The sequence below is a fragment of the Drosophila nasuta genome, chromosome 2L, assembly GCF_023558535.2.
Source record: "Drosophila nasuta strain 15112-1781.00 chromosome 2L, ASM2355853v1, whole genome shotgun sequence".
Taxonomy (NCBI): domain Eukaryota; kingdom Metazoa; phylum Arthropoda; class Insecta; order Diptera; family Drosophilidae; genus Drosophila; species Drosophila nasuta.
Genome location: NC_083455.1, coordinates 1,560,513 through 1,581,679, shown reverse-complemented (window position 1 = coordinate 1,581,679; position 21,167 = coordinate 1,560,513). Strand labels below are relative to the sequence as shown.

The following is a 21,167-nucleotide window of genomic DNA, read 5'->3' as shown; positions in this document are numbered from 1 at the left end:
TCAGCATCAATAGCCGAGACGATCTAGCCATGTCCGTCTGTCGGTCCGTCCGTCTGTCCGTATGAACACCTAGATTTCAGAGACTATAAGAGATAGAGCTATGATTTTTTTCGACAGCATTTGTTATGTTTGCACGCAGATAAAGTTTGTTTCAAATTTTAGCTACGCCCACTTCCGCCCCGCAAAAAAAGTCGAATAACAAGCGTAATTTTAAAGCTAGAACGAATTTTGGTGTATACAATAAAACCTATATTTTCGGTATATTTTGAAAGTAATACCGGAATATTTTGCTTATCTTCAAAATGGGTAGCGGGTATTTCACAGTTGAGCACACTCGACTGTAGCTTTCTTACTTGTTTTTTTAATTATTTAAATGCTTATTAAGTAAAAATGCTATCAAATGCTTAGGATGCTCTACTATTATCATGATTAGAGTAGAGTAAAGGAAACTTCAATGCTAAATATTTATTCTTGGTATTTACAAACAATAGTAAATTCTCCAAATTTATTTTTTGCCTCCGAATATTATGTATTTCTTTATAAATTTTATTAAATTCAATTCCCTATGGCGATAGACAAATCGTAAAGTCGTCCCAGATGCATTAAAAATATCGGAAAAATGTAATTAAGTTTATCTTAAATGAATTTAATTGCAATTCGAATTTTAATTCTGATATTAACATCAACTAAAAAAGTATTTATTTTCTTTTTATTTTATTATTGAAATGAAAAAAATGTATTTTTGTTTATGTACTGCTTTTTTGAAAATGCGCAAATATACATTGATTTACTCTTAGTCGTGGTTGAAACAGAAAAATATAGGAAAATCAAAAGTGAATTTACAATGTTCTACTTTATTGTTGCTGACGACTTGTAACCATTAGCTTTACGCTATTTTGGGTGCGCAGGACAAGGCCATACTCAAATATAACATCCTCCAATCGAGTTACTGGCAACAGTTTAAAATTGCGCAATACGGAGACTAGCATCACTTTTATCTCCAGAATGGCAAACTTCTGTCCAATGCAATTACGTTGTCCAGCACTAAATGGAATAAAGGCAAAGGGATGGCGATTTAGAGTGCTATGAGGTAAAAAACGATCTGGTTGAAATTCTGAGGGATTTGGAAAGTGTCGGGGGTCTCGCATTATATCAAATGCATGTATATTGATCTGCGTGCCTTTTGGCAGAATCAGACCATTTACCACACATTCCTCTGTGCAAATACGTCCAAAGAAAGGAACTGATGGGAAGAGGCGCAAGGATTCCTTAATCACACACTCCATGTAAGTCAAATTATTGTAGTCGAACACGGTGAGATCGCTGTCGTCGTTCGAAAAATGCTGCAGCTCCTCGAAACAACGTTCCTGAACATCTTCGTGTAGAGCCAACATGAGAAGTGTGAATGTGAGACAGGTGGATGTAGTGTCGTATCCTTCGAACATGAACGTGTTAACTTCGTCACAGATGCCCTGGTGATCGATAAGACCATCGTCCTCGGCTGCCAAAAGTGTGTCCAACATTGCATATCGTTTTTTTCTTCCGTAGTCATCAACCGATTTGGACTGCTGTTGCTTGAATTGTTCTCTCTTTCGCTCGATGATCCGGCTAGAGAAGGCATGTGCTATCTGAAGATTCGTCACGTGCTTTCGATAACTACCAAACAGATAAAAGTATGGTTCCAGATATAAAAGTGGATTGCCAATGCGTTCTACTATAACTTCCTCTATAGCATGTATTGATTTTCGATATTGTGCCCCTTCCACCACATCATCGAGCTTAACACCAAGAGCAGTTTCTAGAGCATTAAATAAGCAAAAATGTTAATAAAGAGAATGATTTCCATTATAAGGAATTATATATAAATAGATTTGTTCATTGAAATAGTTTTTTTAATCTTTACCGCAAATATTGTTAAGCATAAATTTTGGAATGATCTGTTTTAGCTCCAGTTCAACATTCATTTGTTTTTGCAGCACTTTGCTCAGTTTTTGTGACTCCTCTCTGTAACAATTGTAATATTAAAAATAACCCAGAATGTTATTTCGAGGTATAATTACTTGAAAATATCTAAAAAGTTTTGCAAAACATTGAAATGAAACGCAGGTGTCAATAGTTTCCTTCTGAAGTGCCACGTTTGATCTGAAAAGTGATGTAATCTTTATATATATTATATTTTCGCGTTTTTTAGAGTATGGAATTTCTTACCAGTGCTTATAAGCAATCCTTCTCCGAGAAAGGGCATTATTAGATCATACACTACATTCTTGGTTATTAACTTTGTACTTTGCACTATCTCATCAACATCTTCAGCCCGGACTACATTGTACATGACACCAAAAAAGTAATACAACAAGTAACTTTTTCCATTTGACTTCGAGTGTGCGTTTCGCATAAAGTTAAACAGCATCGCTGAAGAAATTTCATTTTGCTAATCAGTAATTGCGTGGGGTACGAAGATGATATGCTGAATACTTACAAGGCGTCACTTGTAATATATCAAAACTATTACCGAATCTCGTCTTGCCCGGCACTACAAACACTTTTTCTTCCAGTGGACTGCCATCTTCAGTCTGTACACGTTTCGCCAACGACAGGATAAAGTATCTGCTGTTAAGTTTTTTCAGTAGGATCCAAACTGACAAGAGTAAAATCGCACTTAAAAATAGAATCGTCAGCATGATAATATTTAGGTTTCACGGAGTAGATCAACCACCGCAATCGACGGCAAAATCAACATAGAACTGAGGCACTGATAATACAGATTTTTGTCTCGGAATGACACATATTATAAATGTACTAATTATATACATATTACACTGCGACATGGGTAATTATCTGATTAATAATTATTATTAATAATAGATGATCTTGAACAGATCAATTTAAATCTTGTACAAATATTACTTTGTGCTATTGCAAATCTAATTTATTCTATTCTGCTAGTTTTTATACCCGCTACCCATAGGGTAGAAGGGTATTATGATTTTGTGCCGACAGGAAATGTATGTAACAGGTAGAAGGAGGCATCTCCGACCCTATAAAGTATATATATTCTTGATCAGCGTCAACAACCAAGACGATCTAGACATGTCCGCCTGTCCGTCTGCGTGTCTGTGTGTCTGTCCATCTGTCCGTCTGTCCGCATGAACACCTAGATCTCAGAGACTATAAGAGATAGAGCTCTAATGTTTTTTTCAATAGCATTTCTTATGCTTGCACGCAGATCAAGTTTGTTTCAAATTTTTGACACGCCCACTTCTTAGTTTATTTGGCTGAAAATCTGGTATATTGTGCCGCCTATGGTATATTTTGAGTGCGGTACTATATTGATATACCACATATACCATTTTGTATATTTTAGTATATTTGCAGTATATTCGGTATATTTAGAAAATAATACCGCAAAATATATTGCTTTTATTCAAAATGGGTAGCGGGTATTTCACAGTCGAGTACACTCGACTGTAGCTTTCTTACTTGTTTCTACATTGTAGAGAGGTAGACCTTTTTCCAATCAGTATACTTTTTTTTAAATGATTTAAATGTTTATTAAGTAAAAATTCTGGCTAAAGCTTATGATGCTACTATAGTAAAATAATTTTGCATTCAATTAAATTATCATGATTTCGAGTAGTGTAAAAGAAACTTTAACGTATAAGCTGTTTAGCTCTTGAATTTAATATCTTCGATTCTTCTAAAAAAAGACTAATAAATAATGCTGTAGGATGCGATGGCGTGTCCATAAAAATGACGTTGGATCGACTTATACGCTCTTTCTTCAATGCAACAAACAAATATTTTCCCATCGTTTTTCTTATGGAAACTGGCTTTAAACGGAAGAGAAATCCACTGACTGCAGTTGACAATTAATACTCTTTCCAGCATGACCAAGGTACTTTTATGGCTTGTGTTGTACACTTGCTTTTCGAAATATAAAAACGTTTTAGTTAGCTACTGTGAGAAAACTAATTTCGAAGGTTCTTCAGTTTTATAATAATGTTCAAAGTGTTTATCTTCCATGCAATAAGAATTTCTTAAGATATTTAGTATGCCCTATGGCAAGGGTATTCAGAATGCAATTCAATGTCACATCAAAATGCCGCATTGATTAAACTTTGATTAGCTGACTGCGAGTGTGCAATTTGGCTTGAAGAATTAATTTGAACCAAGTTTGTAATGTTGGGCCTCCAGAAATGGCAACATCTGCAATAGAAGCATCCACGACGACGGCAAAAAACTCTCAAAGAGTGCGATATCAATGATTGAACAACTGCCAAATATCCTGTACAAGACCACCTCAAATATAATGTATCCATTAGTTTGAAAGGTATTAAGGAATTCGTCCATCTAAATCGAAAGTATAAAAAAGAATAATTTCGTCAAATTGACCCTATTATACCCGCTATTCAAAGTACAGGGTATTCGAAATCACAGAACGTAATTACATTTTCTGTGGAAAAGAATTGAACGAGTAAGCATGCTGCCAGACGAGTGCGTTGACGTCAGCGTCAGCGTCGACAGCGACAGCGACGGCGACGCGACGACAATGACAAAAATAGTCAATGCGCCGCAATGTGATTGCAACTGCAACAACTGAGACAGTCGAGTACAACTGCATTTGGGCATGAAAAGTGCAGCGCCGACAATTGGAAAAGCTTGGCCTGGAAACGATTGCCTGACGCTGGTAATACTGGTGTTGTTATTGAACAAATGTTATGGCAACATCAACAATAGTTCGAGACCAAGAAAGAGTAGCATCAACAGCGGCAGCAATAACAAACACGAGTAACTGCAACAGCTTATTAGGATGCAAAAGGCGTCGTTTGCCGCTTTTTAGAATTACTAATTGAATCGACGCGATCAGTGGCAATTGCAGCGGCATTGGCCACAAAAACAACGAGAGGAAAACAAAACCAAACCAACAACATGCAACATGCAGCAGGTAGCCAGCAACGAGCGACCATCTCCATTTAATATCATCGTGAGTCTGTTGTGAATTCATACCCTGGAATAGTTGAAGATAGAAAGTAGGCAACGTTATAAGAGACGTTATAAATGTTTTTTGGTTGGAGGTTACTAAAATTGTGAATTTCCAATTTTTGGGCTTAGTTGGATTACTATTATTTACATTATGAGTGGAGATTCCGAACAATTCAATATTTATAACTTGTTAGCTCACTATAAACTAAAGCTAGTGCAGTTAGGTGTATATTTTCTTTAATTCCAATACTTGTCATTTGTAGTGGGTATCTCATAGTGTGACCAAACAGTGTGACTCTTAAGTATTGTTATTGCCAGTGTTACCAGCATCCGCTAGGCGGATAAAACTTGCCTTGAACTTAGTTGCGTTGCATTCACGTTAATCGAAAGGCCATTCACGCCAGCGGAAACGGAGATATATTCAAATAATTTTCTTGCAAACAGTTCTCAACTTGGAGAATGGATATTTTTCCGAAAAAATAGAACTAACAAATATGAAAACCATGTGGACTAATTGCCAGAATGTAAATTTAAAAAAAAACTTATTTGCATTCGAGAATAGGAAGTGTAACCCTTTTTTTTTGGTTAAATGATATGCAATAGTTCACAATAAATGAGACTTACAACGTTTCTAAGCAGAAAGTCTTGTAACTACATACGTCCACGTCGTGGGGCAACATGCTTTTTTCAATTATTGGCACGGCATGTAAAATTTGTTAGCTCCTTTCTTGCATATTTACTTTAACACCTCGTTGTTGGAGTCGATGTTGAGAGACACCAACAGCAGTTTCGAGGACGGCAGACAGCGACGCTTGTTGTGTTGCCAGCTCGCCATGTTGCAAGGCTAACACTTGTTGCACGGCATTCTGCCTCAGCAACCCTTTGCGGTTGCCTTCCCGCTGCCGATTCATCTGTGACGTGTTCTGTTTCTTGTTGGCGTGTGTCTTACGCTCCACAAAAAAACTTTTAATTAAAATATTGTCATATCAGTTGCGGCTGCTGCTTCCTTTTGTGGTATTTTGAAAGTCACGACAGTTTTTTTTTATTTATTTTTTCTTTTTTTTTGTTTCTGTAAGGTTTCAGTGGAGCAAAGTTTTCTGGCATTTCTCAACAACTTTAATCGCTGATAACTAAATATGGCAAGACTTTCTAAAGGTAGTTAGTGACTCTGAATGTAGACAGATTAAGAAACAATCCATCAATATGGCGATTGACCAACTTTCCCACGAAATAGTCTCAACGATAACCAAAAAAAAAAACAAGCTAAAAGTGTGCTCGACTGTGAGATACCCGCTACACAATTCCAATAAATCCATATACTAAAAGTATATTACATTAATTTATCAAAAGTACTAAAATAAACCGATAGTTATAATTCGAATATCGACATAATACTACATTTAAAATATAGTCCAAAGTATACCAGATTATCAGCCAAAGCAACTAAGATCCGATTGCAGTAGATGGTTTTAGCCATACAAACAGAGAAGACAGACAGATAGGCAGGCATAGCTATCGCGTATTGGCTGTTGAAGCTGATCAAGAATATATAGGCCTCCTTCTTTCTGCATGCAGGCACAAGGCTATAATACCCTTCTATCCTATGGGTAGCGGGTATAAAAAACAAGCCAATTGAAATTGCAGTTCGAATATTTTCGCTATTATGGCTGGCGATCAGTTGGCCACGATTTATTGACATAATAAAAACTAATTCGCGCACAGTTGACAATCATTTATGCTTTATTAAGTTACTTGCAGCTTGCCTGTAAAGCTGTAATTAATTATCTTGGATTAGAGTTCCCCTCAGTGTACAAGAGTTGCCTGGTTTTGGTGCCACCAGCCGGTTACCTCGGTAATAGAGAGATGCCATGCAGACGTGGACATATGACCAACTAATTGCACCTCTCAGCTAAGAGCATTTCATTTGCCGGAAACTCGATTAATATTACTTCAATATGAGTCTCACATAGCTAACTATTTAGTTATGCTAATAAGGGGGGCTGTAAATAAACTCCTCTTTATGTGTTTATCAATTAACAAACGAATTCTGATACAGTGTAAAAAGTCTGAGTTACAAATAATATTAAAAGAGATATTAATAATTCGTAAAATGAATCATGCCCATATTTTGCGAGTGAGTATTTTATTGGGCTTTGTATTAGCTTCTAAATCCAGCATATAATATTTTTTTATTGGCTTAAGTCTTAGGGGCATCAAAGAAACTTGCCGATTTGTCAGACACTAATTAAGTGGAACAAGAGGTAAAAGTTAGGCAAGTGCGGCATGTGAATATCCTCGTATAGAAATAAATAAAATTTATCGCATATGCGGCAAGTAGCTTCTCCAAAGGAAACCAGCAACACCACCTCTACCACCACCACCACAAACACCACATGAACGACAAAACATGCCGCCAAGCCGTTGGTGCGTATGTGCCTGCGGTTTCAACTTGTTTTATTTATTGCATCCACAAAAGCAGGCCGCGTGCGCTTTCTGCTGATTCTGAGAAACAGTCAGAGACTCCGACTCAATCTCAGGCTAAGCTTCAAGCTGATCGTGGTGGTTGTAGTGTTAGGGTCTGGATCCAGTTATCTTGTTGTTTGTCTGTGGTCTGTGGCCTTAACAAGTCGACACTTTTCTTCACACCTCGCTAAAGGAGGCTGCATTTACCTACACGACCTCAGGCCTTAATGACCGCCCGTTGCGCTGCTTGAACCACCGTCTGCCTCCAAGCATCAACCACGAATCACTGACCACCAATCGACCAATCGGTGGCAGTTTAGTGCTTGTTCGCATGGCAAACGGATTATTAAAATTAACGACAGCCGGTTGCTAATGTCATTACCAATCAGTAATCAGTAATAGAAGCCCAAGTATCTTATCATCCACCTCGATGTGCGTACCCAAAACGTTCGGGCAGACGACCCTCGATATTGACCATATTTTTGCGGCTTATTGCATTCAATTTTGGTTGACCCATAAATTCTCATACTTTATGCCAAGCTTAACCCTATGCTTGGAGCCTGTTTCTCTTTTCTTGTGGTACTTCCTTTGCTTTTTATAAGCAATGCGATCGTAAAATTACAAAATTTATATGCACTTAATTGTGATCGCCTTTTGATATCTGTCCTCTTTGCCCTTTGTACATCCTTGTGTTCTTGTTACTTTTCTACTCAGTAACCCAGAAAAATGAAAAAGTTGCAACATGCAACATTGTCAAGGACCGGCCATTCATTGTTAATGTCGACGGGTTGTAATTGCGAAAGTTGGGTCCTTGTCTTTGCGGTTTACCTTTAGACGCAGAACAGAAAAGAAGCTATCATCTATAAATAGTTAGTAAATACATAGTATGATTATGCATCTTTTCAAAAAATAAGAAAAAAGTTAGTGTGCTAGAAAAATGGTTTTGATTTAGTCATTATATATTTCTAACTTATGATTTCGGTAGTGGAAAAATCCTTTTTTTCATTAAAATAGTATATTGATATACGAAGTATTAGCTTACAGTGTATTTTAATATTTTTCGATATGCTAATTCGGCATAATGTAATTCCGTTGCTTTGTAGCTTTCTTACATCTTTAGTTTAATAATTTATTATTTAGTAAATACACAAATATTTATTTCAATCTAAATAAATATCAAAAGTAAATGTAAAATGTAAAAAAACATTGTAGAGTATTGAGTGTGTGTGTTATTTTTCTGTAGTGAATTCAATTTCCTGTGGACTTTTCTGTATTAGTGAATGCTGGGCACATTGCCAGATTTTTATCACATTAATAAAATTACGAAAAGTGAAGAAAAAATACCCAGCCAGACGTAATTAAATTAGAAAATTGTGGAGTGTGAGTTCGCTAGGGACACGTCGCGGGGCAGTCTAAGTTAATTGCAATTTCCAGTGGCGACATCTTGCAGGGAAACAACCGGAGGTTGCTCGATTTTTCATTTACTTGATGAACGGATTGAGAATTACGAAATGAAAATGGACGAACAGTGGCAAATGCTTAAAAATGGAATACATTAAGTGAAGATTCGTTAAGGTTATTTCCTGTTGCCAAGAATTCAAAATTCGACGTGTTGCCAACTATGGGCAACTTGGGCTTAGTAAAATGTAATCAAGCGATTTGTTGCGCATGCGCGCGAAAAGCTCTTTTCGCTTTCTCAGTATAGAGCGGGCTTTCGCTACGGCATAAGCCGGCTTAATGCCCGACGAGATTTATGCCCACTAAAGGGCAAAATGAGTATATTCCGATATGATTAATTGTAGCTCGCGAGCCCCAATGACTTCCAAGCCTTTCGAGCATTCTTAGTCTCAGTCTCAAGTCGCGATGCGGAGACCTCGATAACAACACCGCAGAATATTTCTTTCATTTCCTCTTCCTTCGCACATTCGGCACAGACTCAAATGAGAGAATTCTCAAAACGAATGTAGCCGAGGAGGATGGGACTTGTTTGGAGTTTGCCTGCCTTATGAAGCTGAGACTGAAAAAAAAAAACAATTTATTCTCCTTGGCCTTAGTACTCAATCTATGCGCAGAAATCTTCCCCAGCATTCGCGAAACAAATGTGCCTGTAAGATTGTGACTGAGTTAGTTCGACTCTTCAATGCTCTTCTCTTATGCTTTTTTTTTAAATTGGAATATAAAAAACCAAAATCGTTAATTAATAAATAAAGCCGTTTTCGTTTAATTATAATGAATTACTTATGTGAAATATCTTGTATTCGTATGACTAAAATTGTACTTTATATGTGGTAATATGAAAAGTGGAGGACAAGAACGTAATTTCAATAAAAAGTAATGTAGACACTCAAATCCGAATTGAAGCATTTTAACACAAAAGAGCATCTAAACGTCGTGGCAGAAGAATTCACGAACTTCCCTTTTTCTTCGTCAACGACTCCTATGGCGGCTTTAGTGCAAAGTCGTGTCTGACTTTGCATAAAATGTGGCATGAATTGGTTGCGAATGGATGAAATCTGTTTGTCAGTCGACATTCGGTTTGCTGCTCGACGTCAAAGTCAAAGTCTGTGAGGGAGAAGCCGAAAACTGAAAACGTTTTCCTTGCCAATGCCAATGCGGCAATATTTGTGTTTGCGAGCCTTAATCAATGTGTCAATACTTGTATGTGCTGAGAGGCTCTTCTGACCAAACATTTGACATTGCTATAAAGTGTCAATAAGTTTGAATTGCTGCCTCCATCCCCATACAGTCATTAAGAGGTTATGACCAACCTGTAGCGCTTGTTGCAAGCCATCAAACTGAGACTCAGATAATAGTATACACTCACTATTCGGACTCATACGAGGGCAGCCCCATGCCCCGCTTTGTGTCAACCCCAAAAAAAAATAATATAAAAAACCGTAGTGATTTTTATCGCTGTCACATTTATGACATTATCATTGTGTCAATATTAAAATGATCGCTCCCTCGCCCCATGGCTCACACCTTCTCGCCTTTCCCATCTCGTTCTCGTTCTCGTGGTCGTGCTCGTTGTATAACTCCCGCAGTGGGGAGAGAGGGCGAGTTGTGTTTATGATGACCATTATTATTGGCAGGCCAAATAAATAACATAGCCGGCGAACTTACTGGCTATTTAAACCGAGCCTAACGACTCGAGTGCTGCCATAACCCATAAAGATTAAACTCTTAATGATAACCAACACCAACAGCAACCGTCACCGTCACTGCCACCGCCACCGCTACAGCTAAGGCAACAACAACAACAAAAACTACAGTGGCTGCTAGTTGCATGCAGCATAATTAAATTTTAGACACATCGCACCCACAACGTAGAACCGGAATCTGGAATTGAACCCATCCCGAAAACCTTTTCGCTTATCAACATTTAATTTGTAAATATCAATAGGAAAATGAGAGGGACGAAATCAAACTGGTTCTTAATTAAAACGACAACGAAGAACTCTGTGTCGAGTTCTTTGTAAATAATCGTAACGAATCAAACGGCAATATTAAGAGATGAGCATAATCGAATAGTAGACACGCTCTCTGAGGATCGTAACATTTAACAAATAACCTTTTACTGGAAAATTTTAATATTTAAATTTTAAACTATAAACTAAACAAAATATTATTTTTGTAAAACACTCCCATTATATATATAGTGTGTTTGCGAATTGTCTATTTTATTGAACTATAGAGCTTTCTGTTGAAAGTTAAAGGCTTCAGAAGATGCGAATAGAACTAAGAAAAATGAACAATATTAACATACAAGAATGGATTCCTTCGACAAGAAATATCATTTAATCATAATTGCAATTTTTGATCGCTGCCTCTTAATGATTAATTAGTGAATTATGATTCTAATTGTTGGACTCTTGCACTTATTAGGTAGACTAATTGATTTCGCAGGTCTCTACCATCAAGTCGGGCTATTGCGCTGGCGAATGCAAAATAATGTTGGGTGCCACTTAAGTGCAGCAGCGTGGAGCCGCAACCAGCAAGAGTCCAACCAACATAAAGCAGCACAGTCAACGGCACAGTCGGAGACAGAGGCAGAGGCAGAGTCTGCGTCTGGGACTGGGACTGGGACAGAGTCAAAACAGTAGCAACTGGCGTGAAGCCGAGCCGCCACATAATCTGTCAAAAGGAAAAGTTCATAATAAATCAAATGTCACGTAAACAATATTATTAAAAAGATGCAGTCAGCAAACCCTCGCCTCGCCTCGAGTCGAGTCGGCTCGGTCCAGCCCAGCCCAGACTCATTAAAAGGGACCCAAAAAGAGCTTGCGGCACGCAGAGGTTGTGGCAGCTCCGACTTAACGTCGCGTCGCGTCGCATTGCGTCGCCTGCACATCGCGTTTGCTTATCTGCGGCTACTGCTGTGGTAAACACATAACGAGTTGGTCATTTAAGCTGCCAACCACAAACAGTCCAAACTGGCTTGCCTCAGGTAGACAGACTAAGAGCCCAACAGACGGACATACTAGGGACTGCTCTGACTTGAAGTTTGAGGATTCCGGCGAGGTTTTGTGCAGCTTCTGCGCGCATTTGGACGATGATTTTGACGACAACGACGAGGAGGATGCAAGATGCCGTGGGTTTTTGTCAACGTCGCCAACGCCAATTGAGTCGGACGCGGCAGACGCAAGACATTGTGTCAAAAAGGTAGAGAGACCCCGACTTGGGTCTCAGCTCTCAAGATCCAGGTTCCCAGTTCTCCAGCTCCATTTGCAGTCGCAGGTACGCGTTAATCACACTTTACGTTTGCCGTTTTCGACGTTGAGTATACCCTGTAGCGAACAATGACCGATGAGGTATATTTGTTAAACAACTGCATTTAATGACAAGGAATACTTTAGTCATTACTTTAGTCTGGACAAATTAATAAAAATTAAAATCAAAAGTGTATTCTATAGTCGGGTAGTCGGTATTCAGTAGAATTTTCGTTTAGGATATCTTAAAGTTGGGAATATCATCATTCTTTAGCGACAGCAGATGAAAATACATTTAAAATTCCTGCCACGTTTTGCAGCCTGGCGAATTGCCTTGCTATTATTTTAAATTCTTGCGAGCTGTCCTCAAAAACGAGAAAAAAGTAAAAAACAAAAATGAGGAAAAAACCAAAAATCGAAGAGAGGATGGTAAAGGGAAGTCTTTTGGTGGGCCTTTAGGGAATATGCAGAGGCAGCAAATTTCACACCTTTTATTTTTTTCACTTGGGTACAGTTGTCCGACATTATTTTTTCCTTATTTGTGGTATTTTTTTTGAGGGCGTGCATCGTTTAAGCGTAACAAATGCAGGACATGAGATAATTGCGGGATTCTAATAAGCATTAAAAGTGCAATGAACCCGAGTTTTCCTTTCTGCAACAGGAACAATGCGCTTGACCATTAAAACGATCGTTCTATACGTCCCACTCTGCTTGCAGCCTTTTCTAATGATACAGCTTGAACTGCAGTCGAGACGCCTGTTCGTGGTAGATGATCAGGGTCAACAGACAAAGAGCAAGAGCAAGTCCCACTCGCACTCGTCGCACCACTAATCTCTAGAGCAAAATCGACTAGCCAGGACTGGACCTGGCTTAAGCAGCAGTCTTCAGACCAGCTGCATTTGTGCTTTGTTGTTGTTGCTTTTGAATTTATGTTTAAGCATTTCATGGCATTGCCTGAGCTGAGCTGAGCTGAGCCACGTACTCTGCCCGATATGAGATCTGTTAGTCGGGGCTTTGCAAACTTGGCCATAATATTTATGCCGTTTGTGCTGTTTGCTGCTTTTGCCCTTTAGAGCTGACTGCTGCTTACTGACTGAGCGGACTGTGGATTGCGGACTCTGCAATGTGCCTGGTGTGAAAAATTGATGCCGTTGCACAGATAAGGTGCCTTCTAAAAGTGGAGTTTCGTGCCAGCCCCATTGTGGTAGGCCTTATACATAGGACCCGCAGAAGACTCGATTCGCGAAACAGCTGAAGAAAACAGAGCCAGCAAATAACATAAATGGGCTTCAAAACGTAGATGTTGGCGAATCTCAACATAACCATCTCATTCTTTCTTTCGCAAACACACATACACACTGATACGTTCACCTATATGTTTCCCTCTCTCGCTCCAACGTGGTAATTGCAAATTTCTTTTAATAAGCCTTTCAACGCCTCGATGCCATTGCCAATTGCAAATTGCAAATTGCACCCAGATTCCCTAGCCATGCCATCAAATTATATGTATGTATGTCTGTACTTAGCGTCCTTTTCCGCTGTAATTTAAATTTCAAGTGCTTGAAGAATTGAAATAGCAGTTGAGAGCCAGCGAACGAACAGCAACATAATGAGAGACTACCATGGAGGTCACTTGAATGGTTTCCTCTCGCCTCTCTCTCTCTCCTCGCTCTTTTTATTTGCAGCTCCGTTTCGTCTTGTCTCGACTCACAGCGATCAGTCCGATCATTTATCTTGTCAAACCTAATTTAAAGTTGCCATTTTTCTGTTTTTTCGCCTTCCCTTATTTCGCACGTGAAGTGCTAAAGAGCAACACCAGAAACAACGCCAACAAAAAAGCCAGTTAAGTTTTGTTCAGAAGAAGCACAGAGCACATTGATATACACTAACAATTTGTGTAATACTTATCGTAAATATCGGACGTTGAATCATTCAGAAAGTGCTTATTATATTATTATAGTATCGTTATGAAGATAAGTTCATTTGAGTTCTATAGACGAGAATTTTAACAGAAATGCTGACTTACATTACGAATAGTTTAGTATATACTATATACTATGTAGGTACTGATCAGCTTCGCCTAGAGCGTTCTTACTTATTTTAATTTGATCTTTCGTATGCTTTTCAACCTTCGCTTTTATGGCAATGACATTTTGTACTTGACCAATGCCGAATGCCTTGAAAATTGGCATCACTTATTCATGCGTCAAAGCGTCGCGCATTCAGCAGTTGTGTCTTCTGGAGGGAAGTTGCCATTGTGTGAGCACTGAGACTGTAAATGGGATTTGCAGCATTGTGAACTGCTGCCTCATTATGAGGCACAGGCATGCGTGTCTAGGCAACAGTTGCAAGCAAGACCGAAACCAATACCAAAAGCAACATCGAGACTGAGATCGAGAGCGAGAGCGAGGCGCTCGTCAATTAGACTTTCCTTCAAAAAAGCACCCGAAATGTAAGCAGGCAACGCCATCGTCTGTCCATTGTTGCAAGATCTGTGTGGAACCAAGAAACATGTTGTTCGACACCACAATTTGTGTTGTACTTCGAGTAAGCAGCGACAACGACAACAACAACAACGACGACGACAACAACGTCGCGTCTTTTGCATTGCTAAGTACAAATGCAGGCTAACAAGTGATGAGAAGGGAAGAGCTGAGAGAAGAATGGAGCAGGATTGGCTGACTACCTGGCGGCTGGCTGGATGGCTGGATGGCTGGCTGCTGTGCAACGACCCTGAGAGCCAAACCAACAGCCAACTGCAGCTAGCAGCATCCACATTGTATTTCGCCTGCAATCAATTGTTGCATCTTGAGGCAAACGTTGCAGACAAACGGCGTCGCGTCGCCACAGGCTCCACTTCCTCCGCCCATGCATGCATGTTGCGGCTCCTGGTTCACCTCCACCTCCACCTTCACATCCAGTTGGCCAGCTTGGTTGCTTTTCGGGCCCCGGTAGGTGATATTGCCTTATCTGATGTGTCATTTTTGTTTGCTTTTGTGACTCTTTGTACGCGCATTGCGAGCCTTCCTTTTTTCGTCAATAGTTTTTTGCTTGTTAGCGTTGTGAGCCAGTTATGTGGAAACTTTAAAAACGGTTTACTGTTTTTGGCTGATGTTGCTGCCTTTGCTGGCATTGCCGTCTGTCTCTGCCGCTGTCGTTTTAGCCAATTATGAGGCACGTTCCTCACGTTCCGCAACTGTGTAACTTGACACGCCCAAACCGTAGTATCCTAGAGCTATTCAATTATTGATATGGTTTGAAATCTGTTTACACCAAGAAAATTACTTGGCTCTCTTGTCCAAAATGTAAAATTCAATATGGAATATATTTTCATTTCAGCTTTTCCTATCTTACAATCTGCATAATAAATTCTTGTTCAAAATTATTGTTGCATTAGCTTTTCAATTTAAACTGCTAAAATCCAATCGAATCTTTATTTGGCCTCTTGACTTTATTCGCTCGAGTTGCTTCAATTGCTTTTGTCTTATTCATTTGCCTTCCCGCCTTTGTTAGTTTCCATTCCGCTTTCCTTTTGCTGAACTCGGTCACTTGCCTGGTCTCGTACTTGGTCATTAATGAACAAGCCCAAATTTAGGTATAGAAATTACGAGTTCTCTCAAGAAATATGTCTTATACCCTGCTTTTGCCAACACCTTTAATAGTATGTTTTTGAACTGAGTTAGAGTAACTAAAAGTCGAGCTGAATTGTTGTGTTGCTGTGTCATTTTATTTTTTTATCAAACATACAAAAAAAAGCTTTGTAAATGGCCTCAGAGAATCGAGGCACAAACTTTGATCATCGATCTTATTTCAGTTGCTCAGACTGAGTCTTTTGTGTGAGCGCAAGCAACAATTTTGTATTTTTATTTTTTATTGCGGGTACCCTGCAGCGTATATCTTGAGGCCTTTTGACCAAAGTAAAAAGTAGATTCTATTGTTTTGCTAGCTGCAACAATAAAAATGTATCGCAATGTAGGAGTTTCTAGTATTTTGTTTAACAAAGCTTATTGGTCATTTGTAACCAACAACTTGTTTCGCATTTTCGATGTAATTTCAGGCTATTAAAAAACAACTTGAAGAACTTGAACTTGTATTAGTAGTAATAAAACGTCGCTAGTATATAAAAAAATGAAAATTTTATTTATTTAATATTTAATAAAACAAAAAATTAGCGACGCCCCCGGGTGGACTCGAACCACCAACCTTTCGGTTAACAGCCGAACGCGCTAACCGATTGCGCCACGGAGGCAGTTGGAACCGGCCGACAAATTTGAAAGTCATAAGGTGCGAGCGATACCATGAGAGACGCCCAAGAATATTTAGCTCGGTCAGTTTTATTAAGAGCAATAAAAATATGATAAGTAAAGAAATATACAAATAAATTATTATTATCTGGCACAGTTTAACTAGCGATAGTCGAAGACGTCAGCAGTTAAGCATTTCTTTATTATCTCATCGTCTTTTATTGACCAGTACAAAATAAAAATTGTGACTTGTTTACATTATTTAATTATGTTTTTTTTTTGCAGATTGAGTACTCATTTATTTACTAACGACTAAATCCAACTTGTACGACTTGAAGCAGATAATTGCATTATCCTTATCTTAATGTGCATTTGTTTTAATAAATGTCATCTAAGTTTCGCTATGATGACAATAGCTACACCAGAGTGCGCATTCAAGAATCTTTGATTATATTTTGAGAATATATCTAGTAGTGGAGCGGATTTCTTAATCCATTTCATTTCGGAACAAATTCAAATGTCACTGAAAACAATACATACATTTTATAAAGAAAAGAACATTTGTGTTGTGTTCTGCTCTCTTTTTTTTACTTATCCCCTTATTTTAAAAACAACCCTTTTTCTTTCTCGACGAGAGTGTGTGTTATCTTTATCTGTAGAGTCGAAAGAATGAGCATGTGTGTATCTGTTGGATTTTGGTCGTCTTATCTTTACTGTCATTGAAATGAAATTTAATATATACATACATATCTGTAGGTGTGTGTGTGTGTGTGTGTGTGTGTGTGTGTGGAAGTGTTCAAGTATTTTGAAGATTATTCTTTGTTGAAATCATATGCACCTCTTCACACTTTTACTGTGGTGTATTGAATTACTTGCCGACGTGGCAGTTGACATACTTAGTATGATCAGCAAGTTGTGATGAGCATCCTCATCATCCATCCATCCACATCCAGGGCATCAAATCGCCGTCTCAGCAGCAGTGACATCCGAGTCTAATTCTGAGTGCGGTGTGATGGGGTCTGTACAGTTTCTGCTTTTGGGTGACATTATTCAATTTAAAGTGCTCTTTTTCTCCTCTTGATTCTTCTGTCACTTATTCTCGTTGATCGCAAGCGGCGCGTAATTCATTTTGGACGAGACAGGAAATCTTCAATTATATGTCTAGTCTTTGAAATTGAGAACATTGCGCAAAAGTCCCGCACACATACACACACACACACACATGACAACCGAACAAGCGCAGCGATCACTCGCAATGACGTTTTGTGGACCACCCAAAATGTTCTTTTTTTCTATGCTAACAAATGTATGTACTACTATATAGCGAAAACATAAACAAATCTACAAATTATGCGTCTCGCCTGCCATTTCAATTACAAATCAAACGTCAGTCATAATTTTGACGTTGACTCGACGCCAAGCAAATAAAAGCAGTGAAAATATTTGAAAGCACACAAAACGTGTACATGAATAGATTCATGATTGCATAAATAATCAATATGCTATGATCTAAATATCTTGGGTGGTCTTTTTAAAATTGAGGTATCTAGCATATATCTACCATATGCTATGGTGGAACTTTATTTGCAATACTAGAAATTGGATTGTCTTCTGCGGTCAACTTTTTTTTTTATTTTCGTCATAGTTAACAATCGCGTCAAATCAGAAATTGCTCTACTTTTTATATCTATGCATAATTATGTTATTTTATTTAAAGACTCGACATCAGTAAACATAATAACTATCATAATGACTATCAATAAACGGATTCCCCTTATATTAGATGCAATTAAGTTAAATGCGAAATGTCTAAATGATATAATACTCTCGGTATCTCTGTTTGTCGTAAGTCAGATCACATGCGAATTAAATTGACGTGTTATAGCTACGTCATGGGGTGTAGATGAAGATGAAGATGGCGATGGCGATGGCGATGGCGATGACGATGACGATTAAGATGAAGATGGAAACGAAGATGGTTTGTGATTGCAGTCGCTTCTTATGTGGCGTGTCCAAACTGGCAACACCTGCGGAGGTCTTGGACACAAGACCCATCCATTAATTGTGTTATTATACGATGAGTTTTCATTTCGTGCAGAACCCCAAAGAAAATTAAAGCCCTATTGCGATGCATTCAAGAGGAGAACAACAGAAATTTTGAATAGCTCCCCAGCAGCAGCACCCAAGGGCAATTCGAGCTGAGGCATGACCTGACCACGCGGCAATCAGTGTGCCTCAAGCTGTTGTAAACAAATTTCGAGTGGCATCGGGTCTGATTGGACTGCCTCTCAGTTCGCAGTCGTCAGTTCTCAGTTTTCAGTGTGTGTGCCATACTCGTTACTCGTACTTGTATCCCACTTGCAGCTGACGCTGTCGCTGATGACGTCCACGTCCACGTTCATGTCCATGTCCATGTGCATGTGCATGTGTGGAGACGAAGACGTGCCTTCATTAGGCCATGCGCGGCGCATAGGCCGCTAAAAGCGTAAATACGGACGGATTCTTGTCCATTCCGTGTGCCGTGCGGAATTTTAATTGATTTCATATACGCACTTTTGACTAATGCAGCGCGGACGCGATTAGGGAAGGGGGAAAGAAAAAGAGGGAAGGAAGGCAAGATAAGACCAGGGGAAGGGGAAGGGGAAGGAGGGTTGTGGGTGTGCGCTGCAGCTCATTTAGCATAGACTCGAAGCGTTGATAGACAGCACCCAGTCGGGTCGCAGTGCTATGGGGCATGCATCACTTGCCACACATTTCTGCTTCTACTTTCTTCTTTTCATTTCTCAGTGAGTCAAAAGTATATTTTTGCATATTCCTCCGCCAAATCTAAATCTAAAAAACGCCACTAGAAAACTCGAAATGCACTTTGATCTATTTTCGTTTGCTATGCATAAACTGAGTTGCCGCTTATACCCTGGCACTTATAAGTATGAAGGGCATTATACGCTGAGTGGATAAACACAACAAAATATATACTATCTTAATAATATATATGCATTTAAGTAAATATCAAGCCTGTTCAATATACGATTAGGAGGTGCTATTAAAAAATGGAAATTAATTAAATGTTTTGAAATACATTCAATTCTCTCTTGCATTAATATTTAAAACTCAATATAATAAAGTTTCGCAATTCACAGGGCATTCTTTTTAGATTGCTACTTGCGAACAAAGTGATCTCTCAAAAGTTTCCTATTTATTTTGATAAAATATAAATTTTTAATTGCACGAAAATATCGTTTCCCGTCTAATGACCTACTTCTCGTAGTTGCAAATAGACTTTCTAAAACACTCGAGATGTTTTACAATTTGCATACACTCTCGACTTTCTATTCTAGTTCAGTAAATCAGTTAGTTTGAGGTGACTCATTATTCGCCCACGTTTAGAGTTTTTATTTGAATTTGGCTTCTCATCAATCATTTTTTTCCGATGAAAGTGCCATAGAATTGATATATGTTCGAGTATGATTTACCCATATAATTAAACTGACAGGGTTTCATTGATTAATTTATAAAGCATTAAATATATTCATGTTCATTTAGCTTAGAATAGTAGTAGAAAGAGTCACACCCGATTCTGGACATACACTGCGCCATTAATCAAGAGTCCCGAGGGGCGGGGCGGGATGGACAAATAATTGGGGCAACTTGCCAAACGGCGTTTAGCATTCAGTTGGCATTAGCTTTTATTTCTGCGCAATTGCGTTTCGATTGATGCGATCCGATGCGAACGACGCGAACTATATCATCGCAATATGCATAATCATTGATTGCCATTGTCATCGTCATCGTCATCGTCATAGTCATTGGAGTCGTTATCGTTATTGTTATCGTTATCGTCTCTTAACACGCATTGCTCTAATTTGCCGGTGTTGTTGCGCATTATGGTTAAGTTTGTCGCCTGTTGCATATGAAATGAGTTTGTCCCCGCTGCACCTACTTTGAGCCAGTCACGTTTGTTTTTCACTTTGCGTTAAAACTGTTTCTGTTTTTGGTTTCTGCTTTGCTTTTTTGTTTGTTTTGCTTCTCGGAAATTGCATTATCTTTTCCCATGCCCATGCCCATCCTCATCCCCATCCCCATCCCTATCCCCACAGAACGGTTATTTACTGCATTATGTCAAGCGAGTTTGATAAATGGTTTATGTAACTGTCAAGCTAGCAGAGTTTGCGAGACCAGCAACATCGACGGCAATTACGCACTCCACTTCGTCAGCAAAGTGCAAAACCATTTAATCAATTAACGCCTCTGCTCCGTTTCAGACCTTTGCTTGGTGCAAATGTCTCAGCTTTTATCAACCAAGCTTGCTGCTACAAATCTTGCCAAACTCTTAAAAGTTGTGTAAGAGGTTATAGTTCTATTCTGCTATCTACACTTGTTTGTTAGAATAGCTAAAATAAATTGTCATATTTCCCATATAATTTGTAATTACATAAATGTATTTGTACATTATCATTATCACTTTACAAAAGCATTTTCGTCTCTTTAAGTCGTTCACAACCCTTGGGCTTGAGGGGTTTCACTGTAATTATTTTTCGCAATATGAATAAAGATATTTAATGCTAATTTAATTACAAATTAGATCACAAAAGTCATTTAGAATCAAAACTCAGCGAAATCTAAAAAGTTATTTTTAATCCAAAAAATTTATAATTGTAATCCATTTTTGTTTTTTATTAATATAATTTGATAAATTCACAATGGTAAGTTGTTTATTAGACACGACATGCACTCTATAGACTGTGAATTAGCAGCCAAGCAAAACAGT

The 21,167-nt window shown here is 38.6% G+C and overlaps 2 protein-coding genes and 1 non-coding gene across 3 annotated transcripts in view; 1 reads left to right on the top strand and 2 right to left on the bottom strand.

Moving 5' to 3' along the window:
• LOC132783728 (bone morphogenetic protein receptor type-1B) overlaps positions 1–21,167 on the top strand; it is a 54,900-nt gene that overhangs the window by 6,295 nt on the left and 27,438 nt on the right. The gene's annotated exons all lie outside the window — the stretch shown is intronic.
• On the bottom strand, positions 698–2,718 carry LOC132798552 (probable cytochrome P450 4ac1). Its single transcript, XM_060810452.1, has 5 exons — positions 2,480–2,718; positions 2,209–2,412; positions 2,061–2,142; positions 1,904–2,004; positions 698–1,798 (listed from the first exon to the last, which is right to left on the bottom strand). The coding sequence occupies exons 1-5, from the start codon at positions 2,679–2,681 to the stop codon at positions 855–857; spliced, it is 1,533 nt and encodes a 510-aa protein (XP_060666435.1). The 5' UTR covers positions 2,682–2,718; the 3' UTR covers positions 698–854.
• Positions 16,331–16,404, bottom strand: Trnan-guu (transfer RNA asparagine (anticodon GUU)). Its single transcript has one exon. It is a non-coding gene; the product is annotated as a tRNA-Asn (tRNA).

Bases quoted from the DNA above. Each gene is read 5' to 3' on its own strand.
- LOC132798552 (XM_060810452.1), bottom strand. From the start codon at position 2,681: ATGCTGACGATTCTATTTTTAAGTGCGATTTTACTCTTGTCAGTTTGG. The intron at 2,413-2,479 runs GTAAGTATTCAG...AAATTTCTTCAG, and splicing joins TATATTACAAGTGACGCCTT to CGATGCTGTTTAACTTTATG. The intron at 2,005-2,060 runs GTAATTATACCT...CAATTGTTACAG, and splicing joins AACTTTTTAGATATTTTCAA to AGAGGAGTCACAAAAACTGA.